This window comes from Ornithorhynchus anatinus, chromosome 10 (genome assembly GCF_004115215.2).
Source record: "Ornithorhynchus anatinus isolate Pmale09 chromosome 10, mOrnAna1.pri.v4, whole genome shotgun sequence".
Lineage (NCBI taxonomy): Eukaryota > Metazoa > Chordata > Mammalia > Monotremata > Ornithorhynchidae > Ornithorhynchus > Ornithorhynchus anatinus.
The window spans coordinates 52643763-52665007 of record NC_041737.1 but is presented as its reverse complement, the minus strand read 5'-3'; the positions used below and the strand labels follow the sequence as shown (position 1 = coordinate 52665007).

Sequence of the window (21245 nt, the reverse complement as noted above, 5' to 3'; positions counted from 1 at the left end):
TATCCTGTCTTCTCCCCCCCCCCCCCCCCCCCCCCGTAGAGCGGGATTATAGTGGAGGGTCTAATCAGGGGTTAGGTTTTGTATCCCACATGGGGCTCACAGCTTTAATCTCCATTTTGTGGGTGAGATGACCTGAGGCCCAGAGAAGGAAATAACTTCCCCAAGGTCACAGCAGAAAGTGGCCGAGCTGGGATTAGAACCCAGGGCCTGACTGCCAAGCCCATGCTTTTTCCATTAGGTCACACCACTTTCCCGCTTCTTCCTTGCCACCCCAAAGCTGCTCCCTGATGAAGGACTTCTGGCAGGTATCAGCGGCCAGAGTTGAATGATTTGTGTGCTGAAAAGATGCCTGCTTTCAGGTTTATGTTTTGTGTTTTTGTCACTGAGGGCTCTGGACTTAATTACCTACCACAACACAATACACAATGTATGTGGCCTTCCTGTAGCTTCTGCCCATAGTTAATTTCACCACTCCAATCACTGCAATTTGAATTGCTATTTCTGATGGCCATCTGGTTCAGGGGCTGTGTTTACGGCTAGTTTATCAACTTGGTATCATTAATGGCAGGATAATGGTATTGATGCAATCCTATTTTACAGACTAGGAGAAACAAATGAGGAGAAATGGATGTGTGTAAAAGGGGGCTGGAGTGGCAAGTGATTAAGGAGTACAGGTAAGAAGCAGTAGTGGAAAGCTTGGGTTTGGGAGTTCATGGGTTCTATTCCCATCTCTGCCACTTGTCACCAGTGTCACTGGGCAAATCACTTTACTTCTCTGTGCCTGTTAGCATTTGTAAAATGGAGATTAACACATGGGATGATGTGATAACCTTGTGCCTATCAGTGCTTAGAACAGTGCTTGGCACATAGTAAGCACTTAACAAATAGCATCCTTATTTACAGGTCTGAGTACACAAGTAGAAGGGAAAGAGGGTTCAAGGGAGATGATTTGGAGGTGTGATAATAAGTAAGGCTTTGAAGATGGAGACTCATCTGTGATCTGTCCAATATTCATTTAATTGCATTAAGCACTTGCTGTGTGTAGTGCACTGTGCTAAGCGCTTATTACAATATGAAGGGGGAGGGAGTTCCAGGCTAAAGGGAGGATTTGGGCAAGGAATCAGGCAGCAGGATGGATGAGATCCAGGTTCAGTGAGCAGATCAGCGGATCTAGGAATGAAGTATGCAGACTGGGTGGTGGTTGATCAGTGAGGTAAAGTGAGAGAGGGAGAGCTGATGGAGTGCCTTGAAGTTGATGCCAGGGAGTTTGGGGAGGATGGGTGACCGCTGGACGTTTTTGAAGGCTGAGGTTTGCAAGTTTTCTTAAAAAAATATGGGGCAACTGAATCATGGACTGGAGAGGGCACAGGCAGAAAGTAGAAAGTCCAGTTTGGAAAGGAAGGGTAAGAGGGAGATGGGATGATAACTAGTGGGTGTCATACAATCAAGAGGTTTTTTGTAGTTTTTTTTTTTTTTAGGAAAGAGGAAACAGGTGTTTGAAAGTACCAGAGGAGCCATCGGTCAGTGAGCTGTTGAAGATGGCTGTCAGGGAGGGGGAAAGTGTTTTAGTAAGATGCAAAGGGATGGGATTGGAGGCCCAGATGGAGGGGGTAGGTTTTAAGAAGAGGGGGAGAAGGAGGGAGGTCTCTTGTGATACTGCTAGGAAAGATAAAGAGAGGGCAGGAGGAGGGGGGCTGGGCTGGAGAGGTGCAGGGAAGATTTTAGGAGGAATCACGCCTAATAGTCTCAATTTTATCGATGAGCTGTGTGGGAAGATTAGAGGCAGAGAATGGGGGATTGAGAAAGGAGTTAGTCTGAAACATCTGGTGCAGGCAATGGGCATGGGAATCAAGGGGCTTAGGGAGTATAGAGGGAAAGAAACAAACTACAGTCTGGGGAAGCAGGAGAATATAAGGAGATGTATACGTAAGTGATGTGAGGCTGGAGGTTGGGTATCAAAGTGCTTCCAGTGAGATCCCAATCTGACCCTGTATTGCGGACCCGTGTTCCAAAAACCAATTTGAGGGCATGACTTGCTAGCCTGTGCTTCAGTCGAATCCAAATTCGGGAATTCATCAGATTTCTTAGCTGACTCCTTTTCATCCCGGCCGGCAGCTACCTCTCACCTGCTTTTGATGTATTTGAAGACTCTTCTGTTACTTCAGCATCCATTGTGAGGTGCTCTTCAAACTCCTTTTATCAGCCCTGTTTCAGCTAGCACCTGACCTGGTACTCGTTATGAGCATTTCAGGCCACTCTCAGGTGAGCTTTTCATTTTCCAAATATGACTTCTTCCCTGCCAGGTAGTCTTGCGGAATTTGTTTGATCACTTGGTGTTTTTTTTTTTGGCCTGTGGCACACCATTTTACTTCTAAAATGGTGGGAGTTTCTTTGAACAATCTTTCTAGGCTTCTAGGAAATCACTTTTTTTCAGGTTTGTTATTTTCGGGGGGTGCGGCGGTGAACCTACAGTTTTTCTTAATGTTCTTTTCCTCTATTAAATGTCCTTGTATTTGTTTTTTGGGAGGTCCTAAGCAAAAATGTTACGTTTCATCAAGAATTGGCTCAACCATATCCATAGCCTGCGTCATGTCTTATCCACTCCTCAGAACAAACTCCAGGACACCTTTCCATGTTGCTTGTACAACTAGCTGTTCCAGAAGTTATCCTATCTACAAGACTTTCCTCCACTCCCCCTTCTGTAAGGAAGAGATGGAGGAGAGTATTAATCAATCAATTATATTTATTGAGCATTTACCATGTGTAGAGCACTGTACTAAGCACTTGGGAGAGTACACTATAACAGACACATTCCCTGCCCAAAATGAGCTGACAGTCTAGACAGGGAAATAGACATTAATTAAATAAATACACCGCACACTGCAGAATTAGGGCTTTTCAGCTCTGCCACTTATCTGCTGTGTGATTTGGGGCAAGTCACTTAACTTCCCTGTGCCTGTGTTTCCTCATCTGAGGTCATATCTCTCTTAGGAGGTCTTCTCCACTTGATTTTTAATCTCCCCAACTGCCATTTTGGGTCTTCTTACTCCACTTCTAATCCTTGCTCTTCCACTTGTCTGCTGTATGACCCTGGGCAAGTCACTTACCTGTGCTTCAGTTCACTCATCTGCAAAATGGGGCATTCAATACCTGTTCTCTCTCCTACATGGACTGGGAGCCCACTATGGGACCTAATTATCTCCCCCAGTGCTTAGTACAGTGCTTGACACGTAGTAAATGCTTAATAAATCCCACAATCATTATTATAATTATTCTGCTCTACCTAAGCACTTGGGTACTCAATATGTTCTTATAGTCTTCTTAAATGGATACAGCTCCGATAACCATGTCAGACTGTTCCCTGGTTCCCTTTCCCGACAGAAATCCCAAAATAAAATACTACGGAGAATCGAGGCTAAACTGCTCTCTACCTTTGTAACTCAGGCCTGATCCCCTTTGCTAATAATTATAGTATTTGTTAAGCACTTTCTATGTGCCGAGCACTATACTAAGTGGTAGCATGCAGTCAAGATAAATCAGGTTGGATGGGGTCCCTGTCCCACACAGGGCTCATAGGCTAAATAGGAGGATGTAGGATTTTAAGCCCCATTATACAGATAGCTGAGGCATAGGCAATGACTCCCCCAAGGTCACCCAGCAGGCAGAGTGGGAATTAGAACCCAAGGCCTCTTCCTCCCAAATCTGTGCTCTTTCCATTTAGGCCACCCAACTTTTATGTAGACTCAGATGAGCTGGGGACACAATATATTCCTTGCTCTGCCTGTTCTTCCTTGCCCTTTTCACTTTCACTTGTCTCTTTCATTTCTCTTTCCTCGGTCTTTCCCTCTCTCCCTTTGACATTTTCTGTTTCTCTCTGCCTCTCTCCCTTGTCCGCTAACTCCCGGCCCGTCTCTCATTGCTTCTGTGGCTCTTCGTCTCTACCATCTAGAGGACTGGGTCTCTTTTTCTTCCCCTGCTCCTCCTGATCTTTTCCTGTCTGCATAATACTGAGTAATAATAATAATAATATTTGCTGAGCACTTACTATTGCAAAGCTCTGGACTAAGTCCTGGGATTGATCCAAGCAGATAGGACATGGTCCCTGTCTCACATGGGGTTCCCAGTCTAAAAGGGAGGGAGAAAAGGTATTGAGTGCCCATTTTACAGATGAGATAACTTAGGCACAGAGAAATTAAGTGCCTTACCCAAGATCACAAAGCAGTAGTGGCAGAGTCTGTTTATTGTTGTATTGTACTTTTCCAAGTGCTTAGTACAGTGCTCTGCACACTGTAAGCACTCAAAAAAATACGATTGAACGAATGAATTAGAACTCAAGTCCTCTGACTCACTGGCCTCTACTCTTAACACTAGGCCACACTGCTACTTACTCTTCCTTTCTCCCTCCTTTCTAAGTTCCTGTTTTTAATCTTTGTCTCTCCCCATCTTAGAGAAGTAGCGTGGCCTAGTGGAAAGATTACAGGCCTGGGAGTTAAAGGCTCTGGGTTCTAATTCCAGCTCCGCCACTCGACTGCTCTGTGACCTTGGGCAAGTCTCTTAACCTCTCTGGGCTTCAGTTCCCCCATCTGCAAGATGGCAGTTCAGTCCCTGTGCTCCCTCCTACTTGGGACTGAGCCCCATATGGGATTTGATTATCTTGCCTCTACCCATGGTGGGCAGTGGGATCTTCGGAGGGGCAGGGAGTGGGCTGAGGGGGCCAACTGTGGGTCCTCACATCTCGGTTTGATGAGATGGTGGGCGCGGGCAAGGCCCAGGGGTTCCCGATCTCCCTTTCCCAGCAGCCTTGGAGGCAGAGTTGGAGCAGGGATTGTCTCAGTTGCTGAATTGTACACTCCAAGCGTTTAGTACAGTGCTCTGCACACAGTAAGCGCTCAATAAATACAATTGAATGAATGAATGGAAGAGCCTGGGTCCGGCCCCCTCGGTGCCGCGTTTTGAGGCGGGAGTCCCGGGCTCCCTGAGGGTCAGAAAGTCATGGTTTCTCAACCAAGCTCCACCTCTTGTCTGCTGTGTGACCTTGGGCAAGTCCCTTCACTTCTCTCATTTACCTCATCTGTCAAATGGGGTGTAAGACCGTGAGCCCGGTGTGGGACAGGGACTGTATCCGGCCCAATTTGCTTGTATTCCCACCCCCCCACATTGCTTAGCACAGTGCTTGGCGCATATTCATTCATTCAGTCGTATTTATTAAGCGCTTACTATGTGAGAAGCAGCAAGGCTCAGTGGAAAGAACCAGGGCTTGGGACTCCTGACTCCGCTGCTTGTCAGCTCTGTGACCTTGGGCAAGTCACTTAACTTCTCTATGCCTCAGTTACAAAAATGGGGATGAAGCCTGTGAGCCCTCCATGGGACAACCTGATGACCTGGCATCTCCCCCAGCGCTTAGAACAGTGCTCGGCACATAGTAAGCGCTTAACAGTGGAAAGAGCCCGGGCTTGGGAGTCAGAGGTCATGGGTTCGAATCCCAGCTCTGCCACTTCTCAGCTGTGTGCCTGTGGGCAAGTCGCTTCACTTCTCTGGGCCTCAGTTCCCTCATCTGTAAAATGGGGTTGGAGACTGTGAGCCTCACGTGGGCCGACCTGATGACCCCGTATCTCCCCTAGCGCTTAGAACAGTGATCTGCACATAGTAAGTGCTTAACAAATACCAACATTATTATTAACAAATGCCATTATTATTTATGATTATTAAGCAGGTCGAAAAGAACAATATAACCGTAAAAACGGATCCTTCCTGCCCCAAAAGCGCTCACAGTCTGCAGAGGAGGGGGGAGACCCACTTAACCAATACCACGATGATGATGATTATTATTATTACAGTGTTTGCACAGAGTAGGCGCTTGACAAATACCACCACAATTATTCTTATGGATAGGTGTCCCGCCCCGGGGTGTTTTGTGGGGTTTTCTTTTTTAATTTTCTCTCATTTCTCTTTGTGATCCCCTGGTGGGGCCTGTTGGGCGGGAGCGGCGCGAGGCGCCGGGGGGCCCCGCCCCCCCCCGCTCGGCACGCGCCCACCCCGATGACGTCACCGGCCCTTCGCGCTACCTGATTGGCCGCTTCCACGTCCGGGGCGGTGGGGGGGCGCTGGCGCGAGGCTGAGGCGCCCTCCTCATTCATTCATTCATTCATTCATTCATTCATTCGTATTTATTGAGCGCTTACTAGGTGCAGAACAATAATAATAATAATGTTGGTATTTGTTAAGCGCTTATTATGTGCAGAGCACTGTTCTAAGCGCTGGGGTAGACACAGGGGAATCAGGTTGTCCCACACGGGGCTCACAGTCTTCATCCCCATTTCACAGAGGAGGTAACTGAGGCCCAGAGAAGTGACTTGCCCACAGTCACCCAGCTGACACGTGGCAGAGCTGGGATTCGAACCCATGACCTCTGACTCCAAAGCCCGTGCTCTTTCCAATTAGCCATGCTGCTTCTCGTACTGGACTGAGCGCTTGGAATGGACAATTCGGCAACAGAGAGAGACCATCCCTGCCCAATGACAGGCCCACAGTCTAATAATAATCATGTTGGTATTTGTTAAGCGCTTACTATGTTTAGAGCACTGTTCTAAGTGCTGGGGGAGATACGGGGTCATCAGGTTGTCCTACGTGGGGTTCACAGTCTTCATCCCCATTTTCCAGATGAGGTAACTGAGGCACAGAGAAGTAAAGTGACTTGCCCACAGTCACACAGCTGACAAGTCTAAACAGCATGGGAAGCAGTGTGGCTCAATGGAAAGAGCCCGGGCTTGGGAGTCAGAGGTCAAGGGTTTGAATCCCGCCTCTGCCACTTGTCAGCTGTGTGACTGGGGGCAAGTCACTTCACTTCTCTCTGCCTCAGTTCCCTCATCTGTAAAATGGGGATGAAGACTATGAGCCTCGTGTGGGACAACCTGATTACTCTGTGTCTACCCCAGCGCTTAGAACAGTGCTCTAAACATAGTAAGTGCTTAACAAATACCAACATTATTAGAGAAGCAGGGTGGCTCAGTGGCAAGAGCCCGGGCTTGGGAGTCAGAGGTCATGGGTTTGAATCTCAACTCCACCACTTGTCAGCTGTGTGACTGGGGGCAAGTCACTTCACTTCTCTGTGCCTCAGTTCCCTCCTCTGTAAAATGGGGATTAAGTCTGTGAGCCTCATGTGGGACAATCTGATTACCCTGTATCTACCCCAGCACTTAATAATAATGTTGGTATTTGTTAAGCGCTTACTATGTGCTGAGCACTGTTCTAAGCACTGGGCACTGTTCTAAGCGCTGGAAACAGTGCTCAGCACATAGTAAGCACTTAACAAATACCAACATTATTATTATTATTATTAAACGGGGGAGACAGACAGCAAAGCAAAAGAGAACAAGACATCATCAAGATAAATAATAATAATTATGGTATTTATTAAGCGCTTATTAAGTGCCAAGCACTGTTCTAAGTGCTGGAGTGGATACAAGGTAATCAGGTTGTCCCACATGGGGCTCACAGTTTTAATCCCCATTTTCCAGATGAGGGAACTGAGGCACAGAGGAGTGAAGTGACTTGCCCAAAGTAACACAGCTGGCTAGAGGCGGGGTTGGGATTAGAACCCACGACCTCTGACTCCCAAGCCCGGGCTCTTTCCATTGAGCCACGCTGCTTCTCTATTTAGGGTACTTATTAAGCACTCACTATGTGCCGAGCACTGTTCTAAGCGCTGGGGTGGTTACGAGGTAATCAGGTTGTCCCACGTGGGGCTCACAGTTTTAATCCCCATTTTACAGATGAGGGAACTGAAGCACAAAGAAGTGAAGCGACTTGCCCAAGGTCCCACAGCAGACAAATGGCAGAGCCGGGATTAGAGCCTGTGTCTTCTGACTCCCAAGGCCGTGCTCTTTCCACTAAGCCACGCTGCTTCAAGGAGATATACATCTTATTAACAAAATTAATCGGGCAGTAAATAATATATACAAGTGAGCACAGTGCTGAGGGGAAGGGGGAAAAGCGGAGGATGGAGAAGCAGAGGGAAAGGGGTGCCTGCCAGCAGCCTCACTCCTTGGGACCCCCCTTAATTTGGCTCTCCCCCCACCCTGGAAACCGGGGGTGACTTTGGGGACTCAGGTGTCAGGGTTGGCTCTCCTCTCCCTGAAGTCCCAACCCCTCTCCTTCTTTAGGGCCCAACTATCACCCCCTGTGACCCTGATGCACCCCCCTCTCCAACCCCCGTTAGGCTTGGGTGCTCCCCCCGATTCCCTCCCTCTCCCCCTGACCCCTCAGGGACTCCCCCCTCTTTATCTACCCTGCCCCCAGCTCGGCCCAGTGGGTTGCCCTGCCCCCTCAATCTCCTTGCCGCAGTGAGGCTCAGTGGAAAGAGCCCGGGCTTGAGAGTCAGAGGTCATGGGTTCTAATCCCTGCTCCGCCACGAGTCAGCGGGGTGACTTTGGGCAAGTCACTTCACTTCTCTGTGCCTTAGTTCCCTCATTGGGAAAATGGTGCATGATGACTGTGAGCCCCACGTGGGACAACCTCATAACCTTGTATCTCCCCTTCCATCGCTTAGAACAGTGCTCTGCACACAGTAAACGCTTAACAAATGTCATCATCATTATTATTATTATTATCTGCCTTTTGACCCCTGGGAGACGGCACCATGCCCCAGCTGGGGACACCTGAGTGTCCAAAGAAGATAGAGCAGCTGAACCCCCGAAGCAGGAACCCCCTTTTCCGCTGCTTTCTCTTCTTCAACCCACCCGACCCAATTAGCCTCTCTGAGAGCTCACCTCCTCCAAGAGGCCTTCCCAGACTGAGCTTCCCCTTTTCCCTCTGCTCCTCCCCCTTCCCAGCACTGTGCTCATCTGTCTATATTTCGATCACCCTATTTATTTAGTCATTGAGGTGTCCATCCCCTTGAGTCTATTTATAGTGATGATGGGGTCTTGTTTCTGTCCGTCTCCCCCGATTAGACTGTGAGGCCGTCATGGGGCAGGCTTGTGCATTCCAAGCGCTTAGTCCAGTGCTTTGCACCTAGTAAGCGCTCAATAAATAATGAAGGAACCCAGGCGTCCCGTCCTTCCCGCTTCTTCCCCCTCCGGCTGGCGAGGATGAGCCGCCGTGGTCCTCCCCGAAGCCACGAGGGGGCGCCGCCGCCGGCCTCCTCCTCCTCCTGTACCATGCACCTCCCCCCTCCCCAAAATCTCCGCCCCCCCCCCGATCCTCTCCCCCTCCGGCTCCTCCCGCTTCCACCATCCCCAGCCAGACCCCTCTCCCGCGCTCCAGAGCCTCCAGCCCCCCTCCTCGGCTTCCCGGGCCAACGCAGGGGGGGGTCGCCCCAGTCCCTGCTCCTCCCCCCAACTGCGGGGCCATGGGGTCGCCCCCCGGCTACCGCCCGTCCGGCTGGGTCCACCTCCTCCACCAGGTGCCCCACACCAACTTCCAGTTCCAGCTGGTGAGCAGCGGATTTGCTCCGCAGGAGAGCGACTACCAGCAGGTGAGGGGGTCTGGGGAGGGGGGACCCCATTGGGAGAGCAGGGGGCTTTCGGGGCTTCTCCAGTCCAGCTTGGGGCTGGAGGGGTACGGGGCCCGAGAGGAAGGGGAACTGGTGCGGGAGGACTGGACATCTTGGATCTGGTGACTTCGGGGAGAGGAGATTGCCGTGGGGAGGGAAGAGAGCTGGGAACCTCAGGAGGAGGGGAAAGGCTATCTTGGGGCAGGGGGGAGAGAGGGTCAGAAACCTGGGGGCAGCTCCCCTGAGTCCTGGAAGCGGAAAGGACATGGACCGAGAGAGGAAAACCTGGGGGAATCAGAGGTTTGGGTGAGGGTGGGGGATCGCCTGCTGGAGATAAGGGTAGGGGGTGCTGAAAGCCGGAGAATGGATGGGGTGGGGGGGAAGCTAATGGTTGGGGAACTGGGAAAGAGCAAAGGCCCCGGGGGTGACCCAGCCTCAAATCAACACTATATTCCTGGGGCCAAAGGCAGCTGCTCCCTCGACACCATTTAATTAAAAGCCACGAACTTCAAGGCTAATTAGGAACTTGATTGGTGTCAGGCTGGAGGGCTGTCGATGGTGTAGTTCTTACCTCTCTGATCTGAGCTGCTTGGGGGCGGGGGGGGGGGGGGCACCGAATCCTTAAGTGGAAGGGGAAGAGAGCTCAAGGATTTGTCGGGGGTAAAAAGGATGAGCTTCTGTCTTCTGCTCAGGGAAACCTTAAGGTGGAAAGACTTGGACACTGATCTGGGGGGCAACCAGAGACATGGTGGGGGGCGAGGGCTGCAGTGGGAGCCTCTCGAAGAAGGGGCAGTACTCTGAGGGGGCTGACAGGGCTGGGCTGGGATGGGTTGGGCTGAGGCTGGGGGCGAGTTGTGAATTCTGAGATATTTAGGTCAGAGAGAACTGCACAGCTGTGCCCAAACCGCCTCTCCCCTCCCAGGCCCGCCCTGCCTTCCCTCCCCGGCTCCCCCCACCTCCACCAACTGGGACTGTCACACACACACACACACACACACACACAAGCGAGGAATGCACATACATGACACCCGAGGCGGGAGCATGCACTCACGAGGCACCTGACACACAGGGATCCCATCCATATTCATGTGTGAGCACCGCATACACCTGGCTGGTAGAGGTAAGTGCCTATATTCAACTGGGTCAAGGCATCCCCATAGCGGACTTTCGCTGAATTCCGCTAATTGCCTGACGTTCACAGAGACTCACAATCAGAGCCAGTAGCCCAACAGGGTTAAAGACGCACAGCCCAGAAACCCTGCTGGTGTCTCAGCCCGAGCTGCACACTCTTTCCCATAGGCAATCTGGGACACACTCACAGTGCATGTGTGTGTGTCTCTCTCACACACAAAACACACACACACACACTCCCTGCCGGGACTCCCAGGTGATAGACACACAGCTGCAGCAGGAGCACTGATCCTAACAGGGAGAGAGGCAATCGCACAATTATCCCCACAGTCCTCACTCCCACCCACCCACCCCACCAACCCAGTGACAGACAACACACAGTGACACCCCTCCAGAGAGAGACACTCACACCGAGGATCTCTTTCCCGGTCCCTCCCTCTCCACTCGCTTCGGCCCTCCCCATTCCATTCCACTATCTGATGGAGGCAGGGGAGGGGCCGGTATCCCTAGGCCCCTTCCCCATCTTCCCCAAACCTTCAAGATGGCTGGGAAAAGCACTCCTGAGGATACCCAGGCGAGGTCCCCGGAGTCCGAGTGCCCCAGCCCCACCGCCACTGACCCGCGGTAGGGTGTTTGGGAGGGAGTTCGGGCCTTGTGCAACCCCTCCCCAGGCGGGGAGGCCATTTCCATCCCCTGGAGTTGGTTGATGGCAGGGGAGGGGGACTGAGGGGTGTGGGAGAACTAGAAGCCGGGGTCCCTTCTCTGACCTTCTGCACCGCCTTTCTCCTCGCCCCCCCCCCGCCCCCCGGGTCTCAGGCCCTGCTGCTGGTGGCCGCATTGGCAGGCCTGGGTTTGGCCCTCAGCCTCCTCCTCATCTCCCTCTACCTCATCCGCTTCTGCTGCTGCCATCCCGAGGAGCCACCTGAGGACAAGGGGCCCCGGGGGGGCTGCATCACCTGGAGCTGTGTCACCGCCCTGCTCGTTGGCTGGTAATGGGCCCCCGGTGGGGGGAGGAGGGAGCTGAGGGGCAAGTGGGGGACCCCCCCACCAAACTCATCGTCCCAGGCCGCCCCCAGCCCGCAGTTGCTAGGGAGAATGCCCGCCGGAAGGGCAGGGCAGACCACCCCACAGCCCCCAACAGCTCCCGGGAGGGACTAAAGGACCCAGATACCATAGTTCCTTCCCCAGCGAACAACCGGGTCCTCTTGTGGGGTGAATGAGGTCAACGCTTCAGTTCTCTGAGTCTTGGATCCCTCCCAGAGCCTCCAAAATGGGGAGCGGGAAGCCGAGCTGGGGGCGGGAGGAGCCAGGGTGGGCTGGGAGGTTGTGTGTTGGGGGTGGGGGGTGGAGACGGGCCTGGGGGAGAACAACAACGGCACATAGGCCCCGAGGGAGGGAGAGTGACAGAGCGTTGGGTGGGGGTGTCAGGTGGGGGGAGGGGAGAAGGCAGGGAGCAGGGAGGGAGGGGGGGCCCGCTCCCGGGAACAGCTTCCTATTCTGGCAGGGAAACAAGGGGGTCTTTGTGAGGGGACAAGAGAAGAAGGCGATGGGGACAATGGGGCAGGATGGAGGCAAAGGGGGAAGGAACCTCTGGGCTCCACTCTGGAGGGGACGGCCCCCCACTCGGACTCCTCCCCCGGGGGGGGGGGGAGATATCAAAAGGGACACGACCCTCGGGCTCTGGATTGGGTGTGGGTGGGTGGGGGGCGGGAGGACCAGGATCCCGGGTTCCCCGGGGACTGGGCCTCGGTGGGAGCCGGAGAGACCCCGTCTCCAGCCCCGCCGGGTGGCAGGGTCAGAATTGGGGTAGGGTGGGGTGGGAGGGGGTCGGGGCCGCCCCCTCCTTCGGCCCCCAGGGACGAGGAGGCTGCTGGGAAATCCCGGGGCGACAAAAGGGGACAAACCCAATCCAGCCAGCGCCATTCACCGAGCCGACAATGAGGTCTCTGTGCGCCGGGCAGGGAGGGGGACCGCAGCCCGAGAGGATGCTCAATGGGGCAGGATGGAGGCCAAGGGCCGGTCCTCCTCCCGCCCCCTCCCGGAGAGACGCCGGGAAAAGCCCGGGCCGGAGGGCCAGTGGCCCGAAAACGGGGGAAGCCGGCCCGCAGGCTCATCCTCTCCGGCCCCGGAGCTGTCCGGGCGCGGCCTGGAGGGGCGGGCGGAGCCGACGGACCCCTGCCCTCCGGCAGGGCGGGAGTTAAACGGGGACCGCTCCCCCTCCCTCCTTCTCCCCCAATTAGCATCACAGTGTTGACGTCTCCCGCCCCCTACTCGGCTAGTCTGGGGGAGGGAGCCCACCCGGTTGCCGTGGCAACAGGCAGGTAGCTCCAGCCGGCCTGGGAGAAAGCCGGGGGGGCGGTCCACGGGTTCGCACAGACTAGACGGTCGGGGCGGAGCGAAGGGGCGGGTGGGGGACGGGGGACGGGCCAGAGGGGGTGCCGAGACACGCTCCCCTCCCTGACTCCCCCAATTATCTCCCCAGCGCTGGCATCGGCATCGGTTTCTATGGCAACAGCGAGACCAGCGATGGGGTGTCCCAGCTCAGCTACTCCCTGCTCCACGCCAACCATACGCTCAGCTCCATCGACCGACTTGTGAGGGCGCCTTCCTCCTGTCCCCCAGCACCTCCCCTGCTGGGCAGCGTCATATCTGCCTGCAATCCCCTTTGCCCCCCGCCCCAGACCCTAGTTATCTGGGAAACCCCCCACCCCCACCATAACGTGCCTCACCCCTGAGCCAGCTGCACCTGTCCGAGCCGGGTGGGACTCCACCCTGTCCCCACCCGAGAGACAGCAGATGCAGTCCGCTTAACTTCGATTCCTTCACCCCAGAGCCACTCAGAAAGCCGTGTCTCCCTTCATAACCCCGGGACTTTGCCTCGCGGGAGAGAGGGATGGGCCTGGGAGCCAGAAGGACCGGAGTTCTATCCCCGGCTCCGCCCCTTGTCTGCAGTGTGACCTTGGGCGACTCACTTCACAAGCTCTGCCTCAGTTCCCTCATCCGTTGACTGGGGATTGAGACTGTAAGCCCCATGTGGGACCTGGACTGTGTCCAACATGATTAGCTTGTATCTAACTCCAGCGCTTAGTACTGCACCTGGCACAGAGGTTAAGTTTTGTGCTTAACAAATACCACACAAAAACAGCAGGGTCTGGTTCAGCCCCAATCTTTAGGTTTGAGGGCAGCCCCCTAGGACAGGAGCTTTGAGTGGTCCAGACTGACCGAGCCCCAAGGATTCTGGAAAAGTAAGTAATCCATCTGTAGATTCAGGGCTTCCTCACCAGGTCCCAGACCAAGCTGCCCCCCTCCCTCACCCCAGTCCTGCCGATCAGAACTAACCTACCTCCCCAGTGTGGCGACGCCAGGGGAGCCCCAGGATGGTTCAGTCTGGGGCTCCCCCGGGTTCCATCCCAGACCACGGGGGATGAGGCGATTTCTGCCGTCGGCCCCCAGCCTCCTGCTTCTTCCCCCCAACCCCCGCAGGTGGCGGACACGGTGGAGCGGCTGGGGGCCGCCGTGCGGAACGAGCTGACCACCCTGGAGGAGGTGCTGGCCCCGCAGACGGAGCTGGTGGCCCGGGTCCGGGGGACTCGGCGCCAGGTGGAGGGTGTGGCCCAGCAGCTGGGCGAGGTGGCCTTCTGGCGGGGGGTCCCCCTGAGCCCCCTGAGGGTGGCCGAGCACGTGTCCTTTGTGGAGGAATATCGGTGAGCAACCCCAAGACCCACCCTCACTCTCCCTCCTCACCCGGCTGGTGTGGACGCCGGCCCCGTCTGAGCATCCTCCCTGCCCGCCTCCTCCCCCCGGCAGGTGGCTGGCCTACGTCCTGCTGCTGCTGCTGGACCTCCTCGTCTGCCTCTTCACCCTCCTGGGCCTGGCCAAACAGAGCAAATGGCTGGTGATTGTGTGAGTCCCGGGACCAAAAGGAGCCAGGTGGTCGGCAGAGGGGGAGGGATGATGACAGTAATCCCACTCAGGGAATTAAACCCACATTAAGAACTTGAAGCATCTTCACACCACCCTATTCACCCACCTTCACCCCGGCCCCGGGAGACTCGGAGGGGCTGAGGGAACAGACGGGGGAAACTGAAGCCCAGAGAGGCTAAGGGACCTGCCCAAGGTCACACAGCTGACCAAGGGCAGAGCCAAGATGGGGCTGATCTGTTTCCTGACTCGCCGTCCCAGGTCCTGCTGCCTCAGAAGAGGGAGATGGGATGGAGAGGGGTGGGAAGATGGCCTCCCACATCCACTCAATGTTGTCAGACGAGGGGGGAGAAAAAGGGAGGCAGAGGGGAAATTTGGTCAACCATTACACTGAGGAGAAGCAGGGTGCCCTCAGAGAGGGGTGTTTTAGAGGCCAACTGGGGTCTCACTCCCCCCCCCCGCCCTTAGTCACAGACCCCTTCCCTCCAACTCTCCAAACCCCACAGCTCCTCACCCTCCTCCCTCTAACCTTTAACCTCTTCCCCACCCTTCAGCTCCCACACCCCTGCTTTCCAGAGCCAGATGGTCAGTCTGACGTCAACAACCGGTCTCACTCCATCCCCAACCAAGGGGGCGGGTGAAGAGGAGCTGTGGGGATAAAGGAGAATTTCCCAAGGATTTGATGTGCACAGGGAGGATTAGAACACAGCCTCTCCCAGGGGTCAGGGCTGGGGAGAACAGGATTCGGATCGTCACCCTTCCGTTCCCTCTCCCCACCCTGCCGGCAGGATGACGGTGATGAGTTTGCTGGTCCTGGTGCTGAGCTGGGGCTCCATGGGGCTGGAGGCAGCAGCCGCCGTGGTGAGTCGTCTTTGGGGGAGCCGGTCAGTCCATCAGTCGAGGACCCCGAGGGAGAACCGGGAGCTGGGAACGAGTATATTTGGGTTCTAGTTGTAGTAACAGTGTTAATCGAGCATCCACTCGGTGTGGGGGGCTGTGATAATAATAATAGTCTTCATTAAGTCCTTACCACGTCCCCAGTGTTGTACTAAGCCCCGAGGTAGATACAGTGTAATCAGGGCGGATACAGTCCCCGTCCCAGGTGGGACTCACAGCCTAACTTGGAGGGAGGAGGATTTAGGTGCCTGTTGGTAAGAACAGAATAAAGTAGTAACATGTGCCGACCCTCAAGAAGCTTACGCTCTAGTGGGGGAGACACACATGACTAGTAGTCAAATAACTGAATGTACAAGTGACTAGACATTCATCCAAGAGTGCTGAGAAATGAGTTCATGTGGGAGGCTGGACATCAGTCATTCAATCAATAGTATTTATAGAGCACTTACTGTGTGCAGAGCATTGTACTAAGCACTTGGGAGAGTACAATGTAGCAACATAGCAGACGTATTCCCTGCTCACCTGAGCCTCTTTTGTCCCCTCAGGGCCTCAGTGACTTCTGTTCCAGTCCTGATCCCTTCGTTCTGAATTTGACCCAGGCAGAGACCGGCCTGAGCACGGGTAGGAAAGCACGGGGGCTGGGGTTCGGTGAGGGGCGGGGGGAGGGAAGAGATGGAAGTCGAACTGCTTTCTGGGTCTGAGGATGGTCTCATCTGGGTCTGATTCTTATTCGTTTCCCCTTTCTCTCCTTGTGTCTCTCTTGTCTCTGCCTCTGTGTCTCTTTGTGTGTGTGTGTGCCTCCGTGTCTCTCCCCTCTCCCCCTTTCCCAGAAATCCTGCACTACTATTTCTTCTGCAACCAGGTTGTCCCCAATCCTTTCCAACAGGTGAGAGCTGAAGATTGGGGAGCTCCTCTGAGGAAAGTGGGGGGATAGGGTGAGGTGACCAGACGTCACGCACCGTGAATCTTGCCGACCGGACCGGCAGGAGGGTTGCCCGCGGCCACCGGGTCGACGGTGGCCGGGGGGGCTCGGCACGGGTCAGAGCAGCAGTGGCAGGAGAGGGGAAGATGAGAGAGACCAGCCCACGCTGCCGGCCGCTGCCCTGGCTCCCGGAGTCCCTGCCGGGGCTACTGGGCGTAGAGCCCAGCCGGGCCACCGGAAAGGCGGGAAGTTCGGGCAGCTTGGTGCAGGCTGCCGTTCCTCTGCTTACCTTTTCCTGCTACTGCTGCTCAGTGCCAAGGCTGGGTCTAGGTGAGTCAGTCTGGGTGCCCGATGGCCCTGCCTGAAGATCAATCTCTGTCTGTCTGTCTCTGTCCATCTGCGTCTCCTTTTCTGCCCTATTTCTCCCCTCCGTCATCCCACCCCCTCAAGAATAATAATACTACCAATGGATTTTGTTAAGCGCTTACTACGTGCCAAGCACTATGTTCTGAGCACCGGGGTAGATACAAGGTCATCAGGTTGTCCCACCTGGGGCTCACAGTCTTAAAACCCATTTTCCCGATGCAGTAACTGAGGCCCGGGGAAGTTAAGTGGCTTGCCCAAGGTCACACAGCAGACAGGCGGCAGAGCCGGGATTAGAAACCAAGTCCTCTGACTCCCAAGCCCGTGGGCACTAAACCATGCTGCTTCAATAGACTTAGACCGTTGGCCCGCCTCCAGGAAGCCCCGTTCCCTCTTCTTAGTTTAAGGTCCAGAAAACCCAATCACTTTAGCCCTGGGTGGGGTGAACCTGGGGGTGGGGTGAGCCTGGGAGTGGGGCGCCTGGGTTCTCCAACGCCGTTCTTCCCTCCCCGCCACCAGAAGCTGACCCTGTCCCAGCGAGCTCTGGCCAACATCCACTCCCAGTTGCAGGGGCTGGAGCGGGAGGCCGTGCCCCAGTTCCCCGCCTCCCTGGTGCGTCGCTCTCCTTCCCTCCCCACCCACCTCCTCCTCCCGGGGGACCTTCGGGATTGGGGGCTCGGGGGTTGGGGGGCCGGACGGGACCGGGGCCTGGGAGAAGCAGGGAAAGGATGGGAGCCGGGTGGAGATGGGGGAGTGGAAGGGAGTGTGTGTGTGTGTGTGTGTTGGGGGGGCAGGCCGCACTGGGGAAAGGGGGGCCCCCGCCCCCCATGGATTAACCCCTTCGTCGTCCTCGACAGAAGCCGCTGTCGACGCTGCAGGAGACCCTCAACGTGACGGAGGGAAACTTCCACCAGTTGGTGGCGTTGCTGCACTGCCGCGGCCTGCACAAGGTAACGCCTCCCTCCTCCCGCCCTCCCTTTTCTTCCTCCCTTCCCTCCTCCCCTCCCTTTTCCTCCTCCCTTTCCTCCTCTCCTCCCTCTCCTCCTTCCTCTCCTCCCCTTCCTTCCTCCCCTCCCTTCTCTCCTCTCTTCTCTCCTCCCTTCTCTCCTCCTTTTCCTTCCTTCATTCCCTCCTCCCTTCCCTCTCTTTCTTCTTCTATTCCCTCCTCTCCCGTTCCTTCCTCCATTACTTCCTCCCTTTCCTCCTCTCCTCCCTTTCCCTCTTCTTCCTTTCCTTCCTCCCTTCCCTCCTCTCCTCCCTGTCCTTCTTCCTTTCCTTCCTCCCTTCCCTCCTCTCCTCCCTTTCCTTCTTCTTCCTTTCCTTCCTTCCTTCCCTCCTCTCCTCCCTTCCTCTCTTCTTCCTTTCCTTCCTCCATTCCTCCTTTCCTCCCTTTCCCTCCTCCCTTTTCTTCTACTCCTTCTTCTCTTCCCGGTCCCTCCTCGTCTCCCTTTCCTCCCTTCCTTTCCTCTTCCCCTCCCTTTCTTCCCTCCTCTCCTCCCTTTCCTCTTCAGCGCCATCCATTCCTCTCCTACTTCCTTCCACCCTTCCTTGCTCCTCACCGGCCCCACATCCCTCTCCCGGGTTCCCCAAACCATCACCTTCACCATCACCACCGCCCCCCCGGAACCCAGTTTCCATCTCAGCCCCTCAGCCCCCTTCTAATGGCCTGGCCACCCCACCGTGTCACTCCACAGTCCCCGCCCAGTGATGGGAACGACAGGGGATCCCCAGTGGGAAGGAAGGGGGAGGGCAGCTGGAGAGGAGGAGGCTTCTGGGCCCGGGTTGACCCTCTGTGGACCCCTCCTCCCCCCAGGACTACGGGGTGGCGTTACGGGGCCTGTGTGAGGATGCCCTGGAAGGCCTGCTCTTCCTCCTGCTCTTCTCCCTGCTCTGCGCCCTGGCCCTGGGGACAGCCATCTGCAGCCTTCCCAGAGCCTGGGCCCACTTCCCCCCCAGGTCAGAAGGGTAGGGGCCCTGAGGGCTGGGAAGGACGGGCTGGGAGTCCTGGGTGGGACAGGCAGGAGGCCTAGACCTGCTAATGATTCCCCCACCCCAGTCAAATGGGTAGGACCACGGAGGGGGTAAGGGGAAGGATCAGGTAGGGGTATGGTACCGGGGGAAGTGGGGGGGGGGGTCTTCAAAACCCTGCAGGGTGGAAGGTAAAGAGACCAAGAGGAAGGAGGAAGATCCAGGTTGCACCTTATGGTCAGAGGAACGTGTCTACACCCACTCTGTTATAATATACTCCCCCAAATGCTTAGTACAGTGCCATGCACACGACACTCGAAAAATACAATTGATTTGATTGGGGCAGGATATTTAGGATCACTAAGGGACAGAAGGGTAATGTTAATAATGGTATTTAAGTATTTACTAGAGCAAAGTACAAGAGTAAGTGCTGGGGTAGACAGAACATAAGCAGGTCAGACCCAGTCCCTGTCCCACACGGGGCTCACAGTCTAAGAGGGAAGGAGGGAGAAGAAAGGACCTGTGTGGGAGCGGAGAGCAACACTCCCTTCTGACCCCTGACCCCTTTTTCCCCCTCTCAACTGCGGCCTTCCCCACAGTGACGACTACGAAGACCCTGAAGATGATGATCCCTTCAACCCTCAGGCATGTGACATGATGGGAGCGAGGGGAGGGGAGGGCCTGGAAGCCTGCAGTTCTTGATGGGGCTGAGGGCTGGAGCTCAGGGTTGGGAGGGTGGGGAGGAGGCAGGTAGGAGTGGGTTGATGAGGGAGTTCAGCTGTCTTCCCCGCCCCTCAGGTTAAGCCTCCCTCTCTCCCCCTGCATCTGCCCACACATCCCTGCAGGAATCGAAACGTTTTGTCCAGTGGCAGTCATCCATTTGAGACCCTCCCCCACGGGAACCTGATGTCTTCCCTCCCTTGCCTCCTGGTGAGCTCCATTCTGTGCTGTGCCCCTCTCCTTCAGCTCTTCCTCCTCCTCCTGCCTTCCTAGTGCCTCTCTCCTGAGTGTCTGTGTTCAACGTGGATGTATCTGTCTCTGACTCTTTCCTTTTTCCCCATCCTTCTGCCTCTGTTTCTTTTCCACTTATACCCCTGGTCCTCAGTCTCCAGTCTGTCTTCGTCCTTGGGCCGATCTTCCACTTTTCTGCCTGCCTCATTACTTCCTTCCATCCTCTGGCGCCTTGGTTTTTTACTTCTGTGTCCATCTTTCTCTCTCACTGACACTCTCTCACCCTCCAGTTCTATCCAAGTCTGCAGGCTGCCTAAGAAGACCTGCTCACCTGGCCTTTCCTGGATCTGGCGATTAACATTCCCAGGTGGAGCAAGGGGCCCAAGCACTCCCAGTATCTCCTCCTGTCCAGTTACACCTTCAGTTTCAAGGTCCTTCCTCCTGTGAGGGGTGGGGGCGGGGGGGAGGAGGATAGGGAGAGGATCAGAGGAGCGTGCGTGTGTGGGGGTCAGTTAGGTGACCGATATCCCCCCGAGCAGCCCCAGGGGCTGGCCCTGACTGGGGTAAAGAGGGCCAGCGAGTGAATGGAGACCCCACCTTCCACAGGTTGAGGTGTGGCACTAACTTGGATATGTTTTGACTTGAAATAAAAGGGAAGACTTTATTTTACACGGATCTGAGTTCTGCTTGTTTTCCCCCCTCCCGTGATAGGTACAGTAGATAGAAGATAAGCAGGTCGGTTTCGCACATGGGGCTTCGCAGTCTAGGTAGGAGGAAGAACAGGTACTGAATCCCCATTTCACAGAGGAGGAAACTGAGGTACAGTGAAGTGACTCATCCAAAGTCATAAAGCAAGCAACCCCAGGCTCTTTCCTATAGGCCACACTCCTTCCCTAAGGGGAGCATGTGGAAGAGAGGGGTAGAAAGTCTCGATCTGGGGAGGGGGTACTTGGGGGAGGGGGCAGATGCTAGGCCAGCCCGCTCCCTGGGCAGACCCCAGGAAGGGTATGCAATGTTACAGAGAGCTGCTGGGACTTAAACCCTAGTCGGCCTAGGATTTCTGGACATGACCAACACCTTCATTCACTCATTCAATTCATTCAATCGTATTTATTAAGCACTTACTGAGTGCAGAGCACTGCACTAAGTGCTTGGGAAAGTACAATACAACAAAGAGTGACAATCCCTGCCCACCTTGAGTTCACAATCTGGAGGTGTTGGGAGACAGACATCAATACAAATAAAATTACAGATATATACATAAGTACTGTGGAGCTTGGAGAAGGGGAAAGAAGGGAAAGAAGGGGAAAGAGCAAAGGGAGCGAGTCAGGGTGACACAGAAGGAAGTGGGAGGTGAGGAAAAGTGGGGCTTAGACTGGAAAGGCCTCTTGGAGGAGTTGGGGCTTCACTAAGTCTTTGAAGCAGGGGAGAGTCATTGGCGGATTTGAGGAGGGAGGGCGTTCTAGGCCAGAGGCAAGATGTGGGGTAGGGGTTGGCGAGAGACGAGTGAGATAGAGGCACAGAGGTACCAGAGGTTAGAGGTACCAGAGGAGCAAAGTATGCGGGTTGGGTCGTAGGAGGAGAGGAGTGAGGTGAGGT

General features: G+C 55.1%; 1 protein-coding gene across 7 annotated transcripts; it reads left to right on the top strand.

Annotated features, from left to right (window-relative positions):
* The first annotated feature begins 9223 nt into the window (after nucleotides 1-9223).
* Nucleotides 9224-20317, top strand: TTYH1 (tweety family member 1). 7 transcript variants are annotated; one of them, XM_029072717.2, is made up of 14 exons: nucleotides 9224-9475; nucleotides 11441-11613; nucleotides 13107-13218; nucleotides 14108-14328; nucleotides 14432-14527; nucleotides 15334-15406; nucleotides 15988-16063; nucleotides 16273-16328; nucleotides 17247-17339; nucleotides 17585-17677; nucleotides 18541-18683; nucleotides 19295-19340; nucleotides 19541-19625; nucleotides 19937-20092. In XM_029072717.2, exons 1-13 carry the CDS (start codon nucleotides 9350-9352, stop codon nucleotides 19577-19579), a joined length of 1347 nt encoding a protein of 448 aa, XP_028928550.1. In that variant the 5' UTR covers nucleotides 9224-9349; the 3' UTR covers nucleotides 19580-19625; nucleotides 19937-20092. The 7 variants fall into 7 exon arrangements, 6 of the variants coding, with proteins under 6 accessions (XP_028928550.1, XP_028928551.1, XP_028928553.1 ...); XM_029072718.2 differs by lacking the exon at nucleotides 19541-19625 and having other exon boundaries at nucleotides 19937-20051; XM_029072720.2 differs by lacking the exons at nucleotides 16273-16328; nucleotides 18541-18683.
* Nucleotides 20318-21245: the final 928 nt, after the last annotated feature.

Bases quoted from the DNA above. Each gene is read 5' to 3' on its own strand.
- TTYH1 (XM_029072717.2), top strand. From the start codon at position 9,350: ATGGGGTCGCCCCCCGGCTACCGCCCGTCCGGCTGGGTCCACCTCCTC. The intron at 9,476-11,440 runs GTGAGGGGGTCT...CCCGGGTCTCAG, and splicing joins AGGAGAGCGACTACCAGCAG to GCCCTGCTGCTGGTGGCCGC. The intron at 16,064-16,272 runs GTAGGAAAGCAC...CCCCTTTCCCAG, and splicing joins AGAGACCGGCCTGAGCACGG to AAATCCTGCACTACTATTTC.